The 14,218-nt window shown below is 41.4% G+C and overlaps 1 protein-coding gene across 1 annotated transcript in view; it reads right to left on the minus strand.

The window, feature by feature from the left end:
- The window catches only part of LOC112237403 (glypican-1-like), a 142,680-nt gene that overhangs the window by 257 nt on the left and 128,205 nt on the right, over positions 1 to 14,218 (minus strand). The window contains exons 9-11 of the mRNA XM_042308283.1: positions 10,973 to 11,103; positions 10,632 to 10,807; positions 1 to 458 (exon numbers count right to left, since the gene is read on the minus strand). The exon at positions 1 to 458 is cut by the window's left edge and continues 257 nt beyond it. Coding sequence (XP_042164217.1) covers positions 250 to 458; positions 10,632 to 10,807; positions 10,973 to 11,103 — 516 coding nt within the window. The 3' untranslated portion in view covers positions 1 to 249. The remainder of the gene's footprint in view (positions 459 to 10,631; positions 10,808 to 10,972; positions 11,104 to 14,218) is intronic.

A 14,218-nucleotide genomic window follows, 5' to 3' on the forward strand; every position in this document is an offset into this window, starting at 1 on the left:
GTGGTGCCGTATACCGTAAAATAAAAGACAAGAACAGAACCAAAATATTTCTGAATAATATAATACTCATTACAACGTTTGTTCTTATCCGAGACCAAAAGGAAGTCCATTCGGGTTTTTTTCTCGTTATTTTTGTTTTGTTTTGGCAAAGTAAGTAAGTAACCCCACGACATCTTCTCTTCTCTTCCCACCCCTCGTCCTGCCCCCCATGTTCCAAACTCAGTCTCGATTGATGGAATACCCTATCAATTATCGCCGGAGCAGCAACATAACCAATGAGAGCAGGTAGAAGGCGATGGATGGGAGGTTGTGGTCAGCTGATGCTTTCACAACCTTCTTGTTCTCCGGAGGGTAGGCGTACACTTTGGGTCTGTCTGTGCTGGGGACCATGAGGCGCGGGCCCCGGGGACAGTTTTCATCTGTGCACATCCCGCTTCCTGAACCACTGACATCATCACCTGAAGACAAAGACGGAGAACGGACATTTTTTGAGAAAATAATACAGTTTCTCTGGCTTATATGCCAGTTATAACAAAGTTGAAGAGAACAAGGAAGTTAGAATGTTAATCTTACAGGGCAATTCTACCACTTTTCAACCTCATATGCATTATATCCAGCGCCATACCTTAGTCTATGTGAAAACGGCGCGTTTCTACATTTTGTTTTAAAAATATATTATTTTATCACCTTATACTTGTGGGTACTGACCTATATGGATAGGGCTACATTGAAATGTTTCTTACAGAAGTACGGAAAGCATATCAATAACTATGGTAGAAATTAAAAGGGAACAATTTGGAGATTATGGGGAACTTATTATACTGAAGATGAGGTCACAACAGTCAACCTGACAAGACGGAATCCAAACACATTACACTCAAATCAAATCCAATTTGTTTATAAAGCCCTTTTTACATCAGCCGAAGTCACAAAATGCTAGACACAAACCCAGCCTAAAACCCCAAACAGCAAACAATGCAGATGTAGAAGCACGGTGGCTCGGAAAAAGTCCCTAGAAAGGCAGGAACCTAGGAAGAAACCTAGAGAGGAACCAGGCTCTGAGGGGTGGCCAGTCCTCTTCTGGCTGTGCCAGGTGGAGATTATAACAGTACAAGGCCAAGATGTTGCTTTTGTCTGCAGTTTACATTTGAACTTTTATTTAATTCATTTTTAACCCCTATTTCGTGGTATCCAAATGCTAGTTACAGTCTTGTCTCATCACTGCAACTCCTGTACGGACTCGGGAGAGGCGAAGGTCGAAAGCCATGCGTCCTCCGAAACCCAACCCAACCAAGCCGCACTGCTTCTTGACACAATGCCCACTTAACCCGGAAGCTAGCCGCACCAATGTGTCAGAGGAAACACTGTACACCTGGCGACCGTGTCAGCGTGCAATGTGCCCGGCCCGCCACAGGAGTTAATGGTGCTCGATGGGACAAGGACATCCCTGCCAGCCAAACCCTCCCCTAACCCAGACGACGCTGGGCTAATTGGGCGACGCCCCATGCCGGCTGCGACAGAACCTGGACTCGAACCCAGCATCTTTAGTAGCACAGTTACCACTGCGCCACTCGGGAGGGATGAGCATTTTAAATGTACTGTAATTTTTGCCTCATTTGTTGACAAGGAAATCTGAATATACTCTGGATACGTTCAGTAACATGATCAGAAATTCCTGGAAAATTTGTGGTAGGTGCAACATACTGTAAGACAAAAAATGACAAGGGTCTGAGTGAGAGGACAAACTGGTGTTTCCAAGTGGCCACACACCTCTCCAAAGTGTGCACTATTTCTAAGTAATTTCAATGCACTTTTATGACTCAAAGAATAGTCTTCAACTATAACGTGCTTCTTAAGCTATCCTAGCTGTGCCGTTGAGAAACTGGAGCAAGCACACTTGTAGTTGTTTTGTTAGGAACACAGCCCTGCATCCCTGCCTTTACACAATTTCTGTTATTTACACAATCCAAAAACAGTCCATTATAAATCGTAATCTGGGTCAGGTGGGCATGATTTGAAAGCTTGTTCTATTGCCAACATAACTAGCTAAATGATAAAACACAATTTTGCAGTGTTAGGCTTTCACAAAGCAATTCAGAGAAACATCATAATTCAGATGTGTAGTCTGCTGCCAATTTCCTTCACAATACAACAAACAGGCTCATTCTGTTCAGAATAACCCAGGGTCATATTGTAACTATACATCAAACATAGTGATCATAAATGTTGACACTGTATATTACACGAGTTTTATGATATGGACGTGCTATTTGCTATTCATTTGGAGTCGCGGGTGTTTGGCTTGCTTGTGCGACATCAGAGGTATTTTTTATAATCCTCAATGTCTCATCTTTCAAAATACATTGAGTCTCCGTGATTTACAGCATGTCCTGCACTCAGACAACAAAACATTTGCAAAAGTTGCCCAATTAGCGGGAGGGATGGGGGCAACTTCTTCTTGTGCGATGTGCTCAAGTTCAGAACAGCTGTCAGTCGAGACCTATACAGCGCTGAATGGCACACAATCCATGGCCGCTAGCATTTCATAATTAACTTGTGTAGGAGCCAAAATCGAGGTCTAAATTGAGCGGAGCTCTTTATGTTTGACATTTTGAAAAGTAAACATAATGCAAAGGCAGCTTGTGGCGATTTTTGCCCAAAATCCTTTCTTACAACCTGTGTTTTTACACTGCTGATTGTATCAGTGTTTTCCTGTTGGAGTCCTGAACATCGGCCCAGTCAATGCATTACTCAAAATCCATCTAGCCAACAAGTTATCTATTCATCTCTTCTAAACAACCGCTGAGCAATCGCACCAACCAAATGTACAAGAACAGAGGGACAATGGAGGCCAGTCTGGCCCAGACAGCTACTCACCTACCAGATGACAATACTACTGGGGATGAATCCAGATGAATCCAGGCTCTACAGATGGATGCTCCTCCCCTGACATTCTTACCACCAGTCAAGGTAATCATCTACCAGTGGGACTACTGTCAACGGTGGCGAAGTTACACACACACTTCAGCCCACATCTCAGAAGCACTATGCACCATCCATATGAACTCATTAAAGCGCTAATCAAAATATCACCGGGAGTTCCAGCTCGAAAAATGCTCTCTCACCCTCTTTCAAACAACAAACCAAGCAAAATTTCTCCGGTATCCTCAGGAGAAACCAAAATGATGCTCGTGGGTCATTTGAACATCAGAAGCATCACCTCAAAAACCGATCAGATTAAAAAACTATTGACTGATTAAAATTTGGATTACCTTTGTTTATCTGAAAAATGGCTAACCAAAACATCACCTGAGGCTGCTTATGCTATGCCAGGGTACAAAGTTTTCAGAAAAGACAGGCAAATGGGTGTGGGGGCTGCTTGTGTATGTAAAGCAGTGGTGGTCAGTGCCGTTTATGATGAGGGAGGACATTTTTTTTTCATGAGCACATGGCCTTATTTCTATTACAGCATGTTGGATGACTGTCATTCATATTCCATTCACCCAGTTCAAGGCAACATCAATAGGTTTAGGCTACTGCATTATACTAACATTTTCCCAAAACCCATCATGGGGTTGCTCCAACCTAGCCTATGAAGGAAAGTTTACAACGTAAGTGCACACAGGTTGAGAGAACATTTTTAGATGACAAACAGGGGCACATGGACAGACAGTGACACATTCAATACCACCTTACACACTCTTGCCTGCATCTAGCTGATCTAGGGTGTAATCATTGGTCCAGTGGCAAACGAATGTTTCTATTGGACAAATTCAGCTATTTTTATCCCCATTTTGTTTGCTTCCGCGCGTTAAGAAACGTTTTTCAACAGAATCGGCAGAATGAATACACCTCTGATCACGCATAAACATTTTGTTGTTCATAAACATTTTGTTGTTCATTCATGTTCATTTTCATAGCAGCCACGTTGTATTCATTCTAGCCTCTAGTCTATGCACTCTCCTCCGGCTACACCATTGTGCCTCCGTACAGAGTGCTGTTGAGGCTACTGTAGACCTTCATTGCAAAACAGCGTGTTTTAATCAATTATTTGGTGAAGTGAATATATTTAGTATAGTTTTATCTAAAAAGGATAACTTTTTCAATGTTTTAAAATTGATATTTTATGATATTCACTGAGGAGAATGGTCCTCCCCTTCCTCCTCTGAGGAGCCTCCACTGATGTAAAGTATTAAATGCACCCAACTTGAATTCACCCGCTCAATGGAAATCAAATGTATTGCAGTAACCGTAACACTGTCACTATAAATGTCATTCACTGTTGTTGGCATACAGTATACTGTCCACCATCACCAAACAACATATTCTATGAACATTTTGAAGCGATTCCACCAGTGGAAAATAAATAAATAAATATCAGATCATAATCTGACTGTCATCACCAGGAAGCTAACCAAAAAGAGATTCATGTACAGACAAGACAAAAAGCAGGTCTCCAACAGCATACCTTTTGAGTCTTTGCTCTCAAACTGCTCTGAAAACAGGTGTAAGTACTGAGATTAGGATTTTTAAGGATTTGCGCAATAAAGTTGTCAACAAGCTTAGAAAGGCCAAAGCCAACATTGTTATTGGTCTTATCAACCATGCTAGAGGAAATAGTAAACATCTACGGGACAATCTCAACACATTATCCAAAAAATTTGCAAACGCATAGCAGGAAAATACAATGAATTTTAAAATGAAGATGAAATAGCCTCAACATTTAACAATGTCTTTAAAGACTCCGTTGAGAACCTGACAGTAACATTTGGCCCTTGAAATAAAGTGAACACTTTCTCGGACTCTACCTCTCCTGTTTTTAACACAGCTGAAGTGCCTGAGCAGGAGATAATTCAATCCTAACTCATCTTAAAAACTCCAAGGCACAGGATGTGTATGGAAATGACTCCGCCCTCCTGAAGAAAAACTCCAGCACCCTGAGCTCTCCAGTCACTCATCTGGTAAATCTATCAATTAAACAAGCAGTGTTCCCTGACGACTGGAAATCTGCTGTCATAACACCAATCTTCTAGGCTGGAGATGTGGCCAATTATAGGATCATCAGCATTCTCCCAAAATAGCTGACTGGTTGGACCACTCATGTCTTACATTGAACACAACTAAAACTGTCTCCATCAGGAACAGTGAGACCCATCAGCCTGAGGAAACTGTAAAAGGGACAGAGGATTGAGATGGTTTCACATTTGAAATAATTATTGACTCTAACCTTTCAAAAAACAAATAAAACAAGTAAATGGAATAGCAAAAAGCAACCTGGTAAATGTCAAATTCATCAGAAACCAAATGTCAACAGATGCTGCTAAACTTTACATGCACTCAATGATTCTCCCACCCATCTGTTTACTGTGTCACAACCTGGTCACAAGCTAGTATCACTGCAATGAAACCACTCCAAAAGCTTTATAATATCGAATTCCTTATCCCTTTATAATTCTTAAACTACAAACAGCGTTTGAATCAGGCATTTGATGGGTTAAGGTTAAAGTTCCTGGTAAGACTCAGTTTTAGATTTTGGTTAGTTGTTTTGCAGCTCAGCAGTGTCCTTATACTCTCCCAGGTTCAAGCCCCAGATTAGGGTTTCTGTGCCAGTGTTCACACAATGAGATTTACAAAATGCAACACAATAAAATAAAACAGTATAATAATCTTACCTCAGTTATAACAAATGGCATAACAATTTAGGGCAAGTTCTTTAGCTGGTAACTTAATTCAACCGCAATATTATAAAAATATCACTGAAATAGCGACGTCTTTTTAAATCATGTGAGCTAACTCTTCACTGACGATAGGCTTCTTAAATATTCTCTCTCTCTAGGTCTACTTTATCAACAAACAAATGTTATGAAAGGGATTGGTTTGGTTTTCTAGCAACACACATAGAAAGCTGGATGGAGGGTCGTTCCACCTCAAAAACACAAGAAAGAAGTTTTAGACACCCACTATGTCAGTTTGTTCTGAAATCATTTGTTGTTAGAAACGGATTAAATTAGCCTTCCTGCAACCTTTGTTGAAATAGAATTCATCTCTGACAAATTAACGTAACTGAATGCACACAAATTGGCAATTGTTTATTTATGAGATTCATATAATATTGAATAAATATAGTACCTAACATTTGGATCAAACTTTTCTCTAGGGCACCGTTAGACACCCCATGCCAATCAGTATATAGTATCAATTCTCTGTTTGACAAGTAGTATGGAGCTGTAGCTCAGAGTATTGTCTCTTCATCCCGTGTAATGTATTCTCTGTGAATTTGGTGATGTTTTTTTCCCCACTGTTCAGAGAAATTTGTCGTTGAAGTTGTTTATGTCCCATCCCACATCCTGCTATTACCAAGTTATGACCAGTAGATGGTACTGTTCCTCCTCCAATTATTATTTTTTGAATCGCCCACCCCCCTCATCATTAAAGGGATAGATTACTCAAATTACAAAATGACATGTAGACTGTAAACCGTCAATGGTCCAGAGGGGTATCCTAAGAACCAGGTTTGAGGAGTTAGCAAGGTAACTTTGGTCAACTCTGAGTTTAACCGGTCACATGAAAATGCCTCACCTTTTATCAAATCAAAATCAAATCAAATCAAATTTATTTATATAGCCCTTCGTACATCAGCTGATATCTCAAAGTGCTGTACAGAAACCCAGCCTAAAACCCCAAACAGCAAGCAATGCAGGTGTAGAAGCACGGTGGCTAGGAAAAACTCCCTAGAAAGGCCAAAACCTAGGAAGAAACCTAGAGAGGAACCAGGCTATGTGGGGTGGCCAGTCCTCTTCTGGCTGTCCAGGTTTCTATGGCAACGAATCATTCAGAACTTACCTGCTCTGGGGCAGGCTAACTCACAGCTAACCCCACTTAACCTGAATAAAATGACTGAACCACAAGTTGAGGACCAATGAAATCAGATTCCCTCCCTCTTGCAAAGATTGTGGCATCATCTCCTTCATTTGAGGATGAAGATTGTAAAATATTGTATTGATCAAATGTTTTTGTGTGCAAAAATGTTTCAATAATCAAATATATCACATTGCACATTTAGAAATGACAGAATGCATTTTAAACTTCATTCACAGTAACACTTTTGCATGACTTAATACAATTATTTTATCGATTGGAGTGGGGAAAAGGCGCTTGTGGTTGTGCATTGATAAGCACCCCAAAGCATATCGCTACACTAGCATTAAACATCTGCTAACCATGTGTATGTGACAAATAAAATTGGATTTGAAAGTAGGCTATAACGATAAGTAATACGAAATAAGACGGCACTTCAAAAAGCCTATTTCACACCACAGCCTCTTGAATTTGCAACTTGTAAGATAACTTTTCTTTCATTTAGATTTTGGCACAAATTAAAATATGTGGGTTGATGTTTCAGCATCGCCTCAATGAAGAGTTTGGCATTCAACTAGCCATGTGCAACATGCATGCACAGTTATAAGCCTGCTAGAGTTAGCGTCAGGCGTACGAGCAATATGTGAAGCCAAATTAAGCTAGTTAGCTTCAGAAACCCTGAGCAAATGTAGCTTGCCCCTCTGGTAGGACAGCAACCTATGTTTTGGTTTTATTTACCAAGCCATTGTTTCAAATGCTAACTTTACAATGGTACCTAAATTCATGTTTTCACGCTTGCCAAATCATCCTAAAGTATCTAAAAACGTATTGTGTAACTCAATGATGTTACATATAGATGACTTGGATATGAAGTGTGAAACTTCAAATTTTTGTAATTTAATTGACATGCATTGGATTTGTGCCACAGATGCTAAAAAGTTAGCATTTGAAACAGTGGCCAGGTAAATGAAACCAAAGCATGGGTTGCTGTCATACCTGATCCATAAACTGCTACGGGGTAAAGCAACCAATACGTAATTGTGTAATTTGGGTGAACTATCCCTTTAACAATGGGGGGGGGGGAGATTACTAAAAAAACAATAACCTAATAGCAGGAACAGCACCATCTAGTGGTCAGAAACAGGTACTATCAGGATGTAGGATGGGACATGAATCCAATGACACTTTTTTTCTGAAGAGGGGAAAACAACATCACCAAAATCACAGAGAATACATTACATAGGATGAAGAGACAATACTCTGAGCCTCGGCTCTATTCTACTTGTCAAACATATAGAACTGACACTGATTGTTGTTGGGGTGGGATTGGTGTGGGGGGGTCTGTGCTTTTGACCACTTCTTCGGATTACTCATGTCTTACTGATTGTTAGAAATATTTTGGTCCAAATCGGATGTTAGGTACTATAATTATTGAATATTATATTAATCCTATAAATCAATTAGCTTAATCTAATTATATTTAAATAAAATAATGCTTCCGGAATTCTTATCTGTTGCTAACTACTGTCATGACGTTGGCCTGGGGGATAGGTTTATGACAGTCATAAATACCTCTTCCCCCCTTTTTTCCTCTCTCTACCATACTGAGGTTACATTTGCAAAACCCTTGGTTAACATAGACATTCTGGGAACATCAGAAGGTGGGGGAAATTAACTATATTTTCGTAATCCGAACAATTGAACATATGCGTGGTACTTAATGAATATGATGTCAGTTCGGTTGTCATCTGAGACATTCTCATCAATGATTAGATGACATAAATTCTACAGTGGAAAGTCTACACATCAGAGGTATCGGATTCACATGGAATTGTTGTTCAATTTAAATGTTTGAATATGAAATTATTTGTGATGGGATGAAATGTGATTTTAGCTTCTAAAATGTGAGATGTGGGTTTTCATAAGATAGGGCTGCTCAATCAGTGGCCTGCCCCTGTGAAGGGAGATGGGCTATAAAACTTTTCAAACATGCCCTCCTCTCCCTTCCTATATACGTAAGCCCTTGACGACAATAGAACTTCCTGTTCCGGGGATGTAGGACGATGGTCCTATGTCAGAATGGTTCAGATAATAACTACAGAATGAAGCCAACATCAGCGTGAGCTTTGGTTGCGAATGGTATGAACTTTGAACTCTTATTCACTTATGTGCTGCCAACACACTGTCAATGACACTGACTCAACTCCAGCCACTTTAATAATGGGAATTGATGGGAAATGATGTAAATATATCACTAGCCACTTTAAACAATGCTACCTTATATAATGTTACTTACCCTACATTATTCATCTCATATGCATACGTATATACTGTACTCTATATCATCGACTGCATCCTTATGTAATACATGTATCACTAGCCACTTTAACTATGCCACTTGGTTTACATACTCATCTCATATGTATATACTGTACTCGATATCATCTACTGTATCTTGCCTATGCTGCTCTGTACCATCACTCATTTTTTATATCCTTATGTACATATTCTTTATCCCCTTTCACTGTGTATAAGACAGTAGTTTTTTTGGAATTGTTAGTTAGATTACTTGTTCGTTATTACTGCATTGTCGGAACTAGAAGCACAAGCATTTCGCTACACTTGCATTAACATCTGCTAACCATGTGTATGTGACAAATAAAATTTGATTTGATTTGATTTGATTTGATTTGATTTGAGAAGTGAGACCTCCTAGCCGTTGGGTTAGGAACCGCAGCTGCAAAGGGAGGTTAGGAAGGAACAGACAGAGTATTCCGTCTACCACCACAACGACGTTACTACATCGTATCCAATTCGCCACCAGAGACATTCTTCAAAGGACTCTGTTGGGCAACACGGCCTTCCATCTACCACCAACCTACCGAAGCACAGCTCAGAGTAAAAATTTATTGCATTTTCCTTTTCCAAATGGGCGGTAATTTAGAATGCATAAGATACTGTATTTACGATAGCACAGCTTCTTCCCTTTGTTCCTCAGTCTTCCCGCTCTTTCGCTCAAACCCAGCCCTTTTCCTTTGTGTAACAAGCTGTCATATCTGTTCCACCTACTAGGGACGTTTTCCTTTATGACACAATTTGTAATCAAGTTATGATTTAATTATGTGTATGTGTAATTCTGTGTGATTAGTTAGGTATTTAGTAAATAAATAATTAAACCCAATTTTGTATTGCTGATTCGAATTGCTAGCCAGCGTTCGTGCAGATAACTAAGAATGTACAACTTTCAGATGAGACTTAAGTAAGATGACGATTGATATTGACTGCTATTGATGTAAAATATTACTTGGTCTTTAAGAGTTTATTCGGAAGATAACAGCTCTATAAATATTCTTTGTGGTGCCCGACTCTCTAGTTAATTACATTTACATGATTAGCTCAATCAGGTGATATTAATTACGGAGAAATAATTTTATAGAATAGCATGTCATATCACTTAATCCGACATAGCCAAAGACACGACACCACAGAAATGATTTCAGAACAATCTGAGATGGTGGGTGTCATAGTTTGATGAAATTACATGGAACGACACTGGAGACAATCAAAACAACATATCAAATATTTCCAGTAGTCATGTCAACATATAGTGTTTTGACCATGAGGGAGACCTCTCTGTTGTCCACACAGCTTTTGCCCTCAGGAGTAGGATGACATTGCATCTAAACTCTGAGGTAAGGTCCATTTTGCGATATTCCCTCTATGGTTGGAGTCAGTATTTGCATATGATGAGCTGATCCTAGATCTATACTCACTGGTGTCCTGAAAGTCCACATCGTTGCCATTGAAAGCGTTCTTGAGGCGGTTGGTCATGATCTTGAGCTGCATGATCTGTTGGCGTATAGTCATGTCTGGCTTGGTGATGTCGATCTCTACCTCAGGGTTGTTGATCTGACTAGCCAGGCCGTCACCCATCACCTCTGGAAGGTACCTGGGAGACAAGGAGAGAGGATGACTGGGGAGAACTCAAATACACACACACTCACACATGCATGATCCACACATGCAGAGGCACCCACACAAATATGTATGCATGCAAGCATGAACACACACATAGCATGCATGCACACACACAGACGTGGTTTAAGGGTCCTACCTGGCACGGGCCATGCCGTTCCAGCACTTGTCTGCTTGGGACCTAGTGGCCACCCTGTCACTGCAGAGGGTGCTGGGTAACGAGACCCAGTAGGGCTGCATGTCCCTCAGCCTCCTCGACACATCAGACACCTGGGGGCGTTTTGCAATGGAAAACAAAAACAGGCATTTCTTATTGGACCAGTTCAGGTAGTCCCTCCCTGTTTCAGTACCATTTCTTTCATTTGGTGGTTAATTAATGAATACAACCTGTGTACTGGAAACTACTATCAAAAGCTATTCAATATCATGTTTGTTCAAGCATTCACGCTTTCTGTAAATAGCTTTTGTATGAGCAATAAACAAACAACAGTGTGTTAATTTTTGGGAGACAATGGTTGTTTCCATTTCCTCACATTTCATATTCATCTGACTCATTGCATTCTTGACTGTAGCATTACACGACTAAACAGACACCGTATCATATATATATAAATATATATATATATATATATACACTGCTCAAAAAAATAAAGGGAACACTAAAATAACACATCCTAGATCTGAATGAATGAAAAATTCTTATTAAATACTTTTTTCTTTACAGAGTTGAATGTGCTGACAACAAAATCACACAAAAATGATCAATGGAAATCAAATTTATCAACCCATGGAGGTCTGGATTTGGAGTCACACTCAAAATTAAAGTGGAAAACCACACTACAGGCTGATCCAACTTTGATGCAATGTCCTTAAAACAAGTCAAAATGAGGCTCAGTAGTGTGTGTGGCCTCCACCTGCCTGTATGACCTCCCTACAACGCCTGGGCATGCTCCTGATGAGGTGGCGGATGGTCTCCTGAGGGATCTCCTCCCAGAGCGGGACTAAAGCATCCGCCAACTCCTGGACAGTCTGTGGTGCAACGTGGCGTTGGTGGATGGAGCGAGACATGATGTCCCAGATGTGCTCAATTGGATTCAGGTCTGGGGAACGGGCAGGCCAGTCCATAGCATCAATGCCTTCCTCTTACAGGAACTGCTGACACACTCCAGCCACATGAGGTCTAGCATTGTCTTGCATTAGGAGGAACCCAGGGCCAACCGCAACAGCATATGATCTCACAAGGGGTCTGAGGATCTCATCTCGGTACCTAATGGCAGTCAGGCTACCTCTGGCGAGCACAAGGAGGGATGTGCGGCCCCCCAAAGAAATGCCACCCCACACCATGACTGACCCACTGCCAAACCGGTTAGGCTGGAGGATGTTGCAGGCAGCAGAACATTCTCAACGGCGTCTCCAGACTGTCACGTCTGTCACATGTGCTCAGTGTGAACCTGCTTTCATCTGTGAAGAGCACAGGGCACCAGTGGTGAATTTGCCAATCTTGGTGTTCTCTGGCAAATGCCAAACGTCCTGCACGGTGTTGGGCTGTAAGCACAACCCCCACCTGTGGACGTCAGGCCCTCATACCACCCTCATGGAGTCTGTTTCTGACTGTTTGAGCAGACACATGCACATTTGTGGCCTGCTGGAGGTAATTTTGCAGGGCTCTGGCAGTGCTCCTCCTGCTCCTCCTTGCACAAAGGCGGAGGTAGCGGTCCTGCTGCTGAGTTGTTGCCCTCCTACGGCCTCCTCCACGTCTCCTGATGTACTGGCCTGTCTCCTGGTAGCGTCTCCATTCTCTGGACACTAAGCTGACAGACACAGCAAATCTTCTTGCCACAGCTCGCATTGATGTGTCATCCTGGATGAGCTGCACTACCTGAGCCACTTGTGTGGGTTGTAGACTCCGTCTCATGCTACCACTATAGTGAAAGCACCGCCAGCATTCAAAAGTGACCAAAACATCAGCCAGGAAGCATAGGAACTGAGAAGTGGTCTGTGGTCACCACCTGCAGAACCACTCCTTTATTGGCGGTGTCTTGCTAATTGCCTATAATTTCCACCTGTTGTCTATTCCATTTGCACAACAGCATGTGAAATATATTGTCAATCAGTGTTGCTTCCTAAGTGGACAGTTTGATTTCACAGAAGTGTGATTGACTTGGAGTTACATTGTGTTGTTTAAGTGTTCCCTTTATTTTTTTGAGCAGTGTATATACACATTGGGGCAAAAAAGCATTTAGTCAGCCACCAATTGTGCAAGTTATTCCACTTAAAAAGATGAGAGAGGCCTGTAATTTTCATCATAGGTACACTTCAACTATGACAGACAAAATGAGGGGAAAAAAATCCAGAAAATCACATTGTAGGATTTTTAATGAATTTATTTGCAAATTATGGTGGAAAATAAGTATTTGGTCACCTACAAACAAGCAAGATTTCTGGCTCTCACAGACCTGTAACCTCTTCTTTAAGAGGCTCCTCTGTCCTCCACTCGTTACCTGTATTAATGGCACCTGTTTGAACTTGTTATCAGTATAAAAGACACCTGTCCACAACCTCAAACAGTTACACTCCAAACTCCACTATGGCCAAGACCAAGGAGCTGTCAAAGGACACCAGAAACCAAATTGTAGACCTGCACCAGGCTGGGAAGACTGAATTTGCAATAGGTAAGCAGCTTGGTTTGAAGCAATCAACTGTGGGAGCAAATATTAGGAAATGGAAGACATACAAGACCACTGATAATCTCCCTCAATCTGGGGCTCCGCGCAAGATCTCACCCCGTGGGGTCAAAATGATCACAAGAATGGTGAGCAAAAATCCCAGAACCACACGGGGTGACCTAGTGAATGACCTAGAGAGAGCTGGGACCAAAGTAACAAAGCCTACCATCAGTAACACACTACGCCGCCAGGGACTCAAATCCTGCAGTGCCAGACGTGTACCCCTACTTAAGCCAGTACATGTCCAGGCCCATCTAAAGTTTGCTAGAGAGCATTTGGATGATCCAGAAGAAGATTGGGAGAATGTCATATGGTCAGATGAAACCAAATATAACTTTTTGGTAAAAACTCAACTCGTGTTTGGAGGACAAAGAATGATGAGTTGCATCCAAAGAACACCATACCCACTGTGAAGCATGGGGGTGGAAACATCATGCTTTGGGGCTGTTTTTCTGCAAAGGGACCAGGACGACTGATCCGTGTAAAGGAAAGAACGAATGGGGCTATGTATCGTGAGATTTTGGAGTGAAAACCTCCTTCCATCAGCAAGGGCATTGAAGATGAAACGTGGCTGGGTCTTTCAGCATGACAATGATCCCAAACACACCGCCCGGGCACCGAAGGAGTGGCTTCGTAAGAAGCATTTCAAGGTCCTGGAG

The sequence above is a fragment of the Oncorhynchus tshawytscha genome, linkage group LG28 (assembly GCF_018296145.1).
Source record: "Oncorhynchus tshawytscha isolate Ot180627B linkage group LG28, Otsh_v2.0, whole genome shotgun sequence".
Classification (NCBI taxonomy): Eukaryota; Metazoa; Chordata; class Actinopteri; order Salmoniformes; family Salmonidae; genus Oncorhynchus; species Oncorhynchus tshawytscha.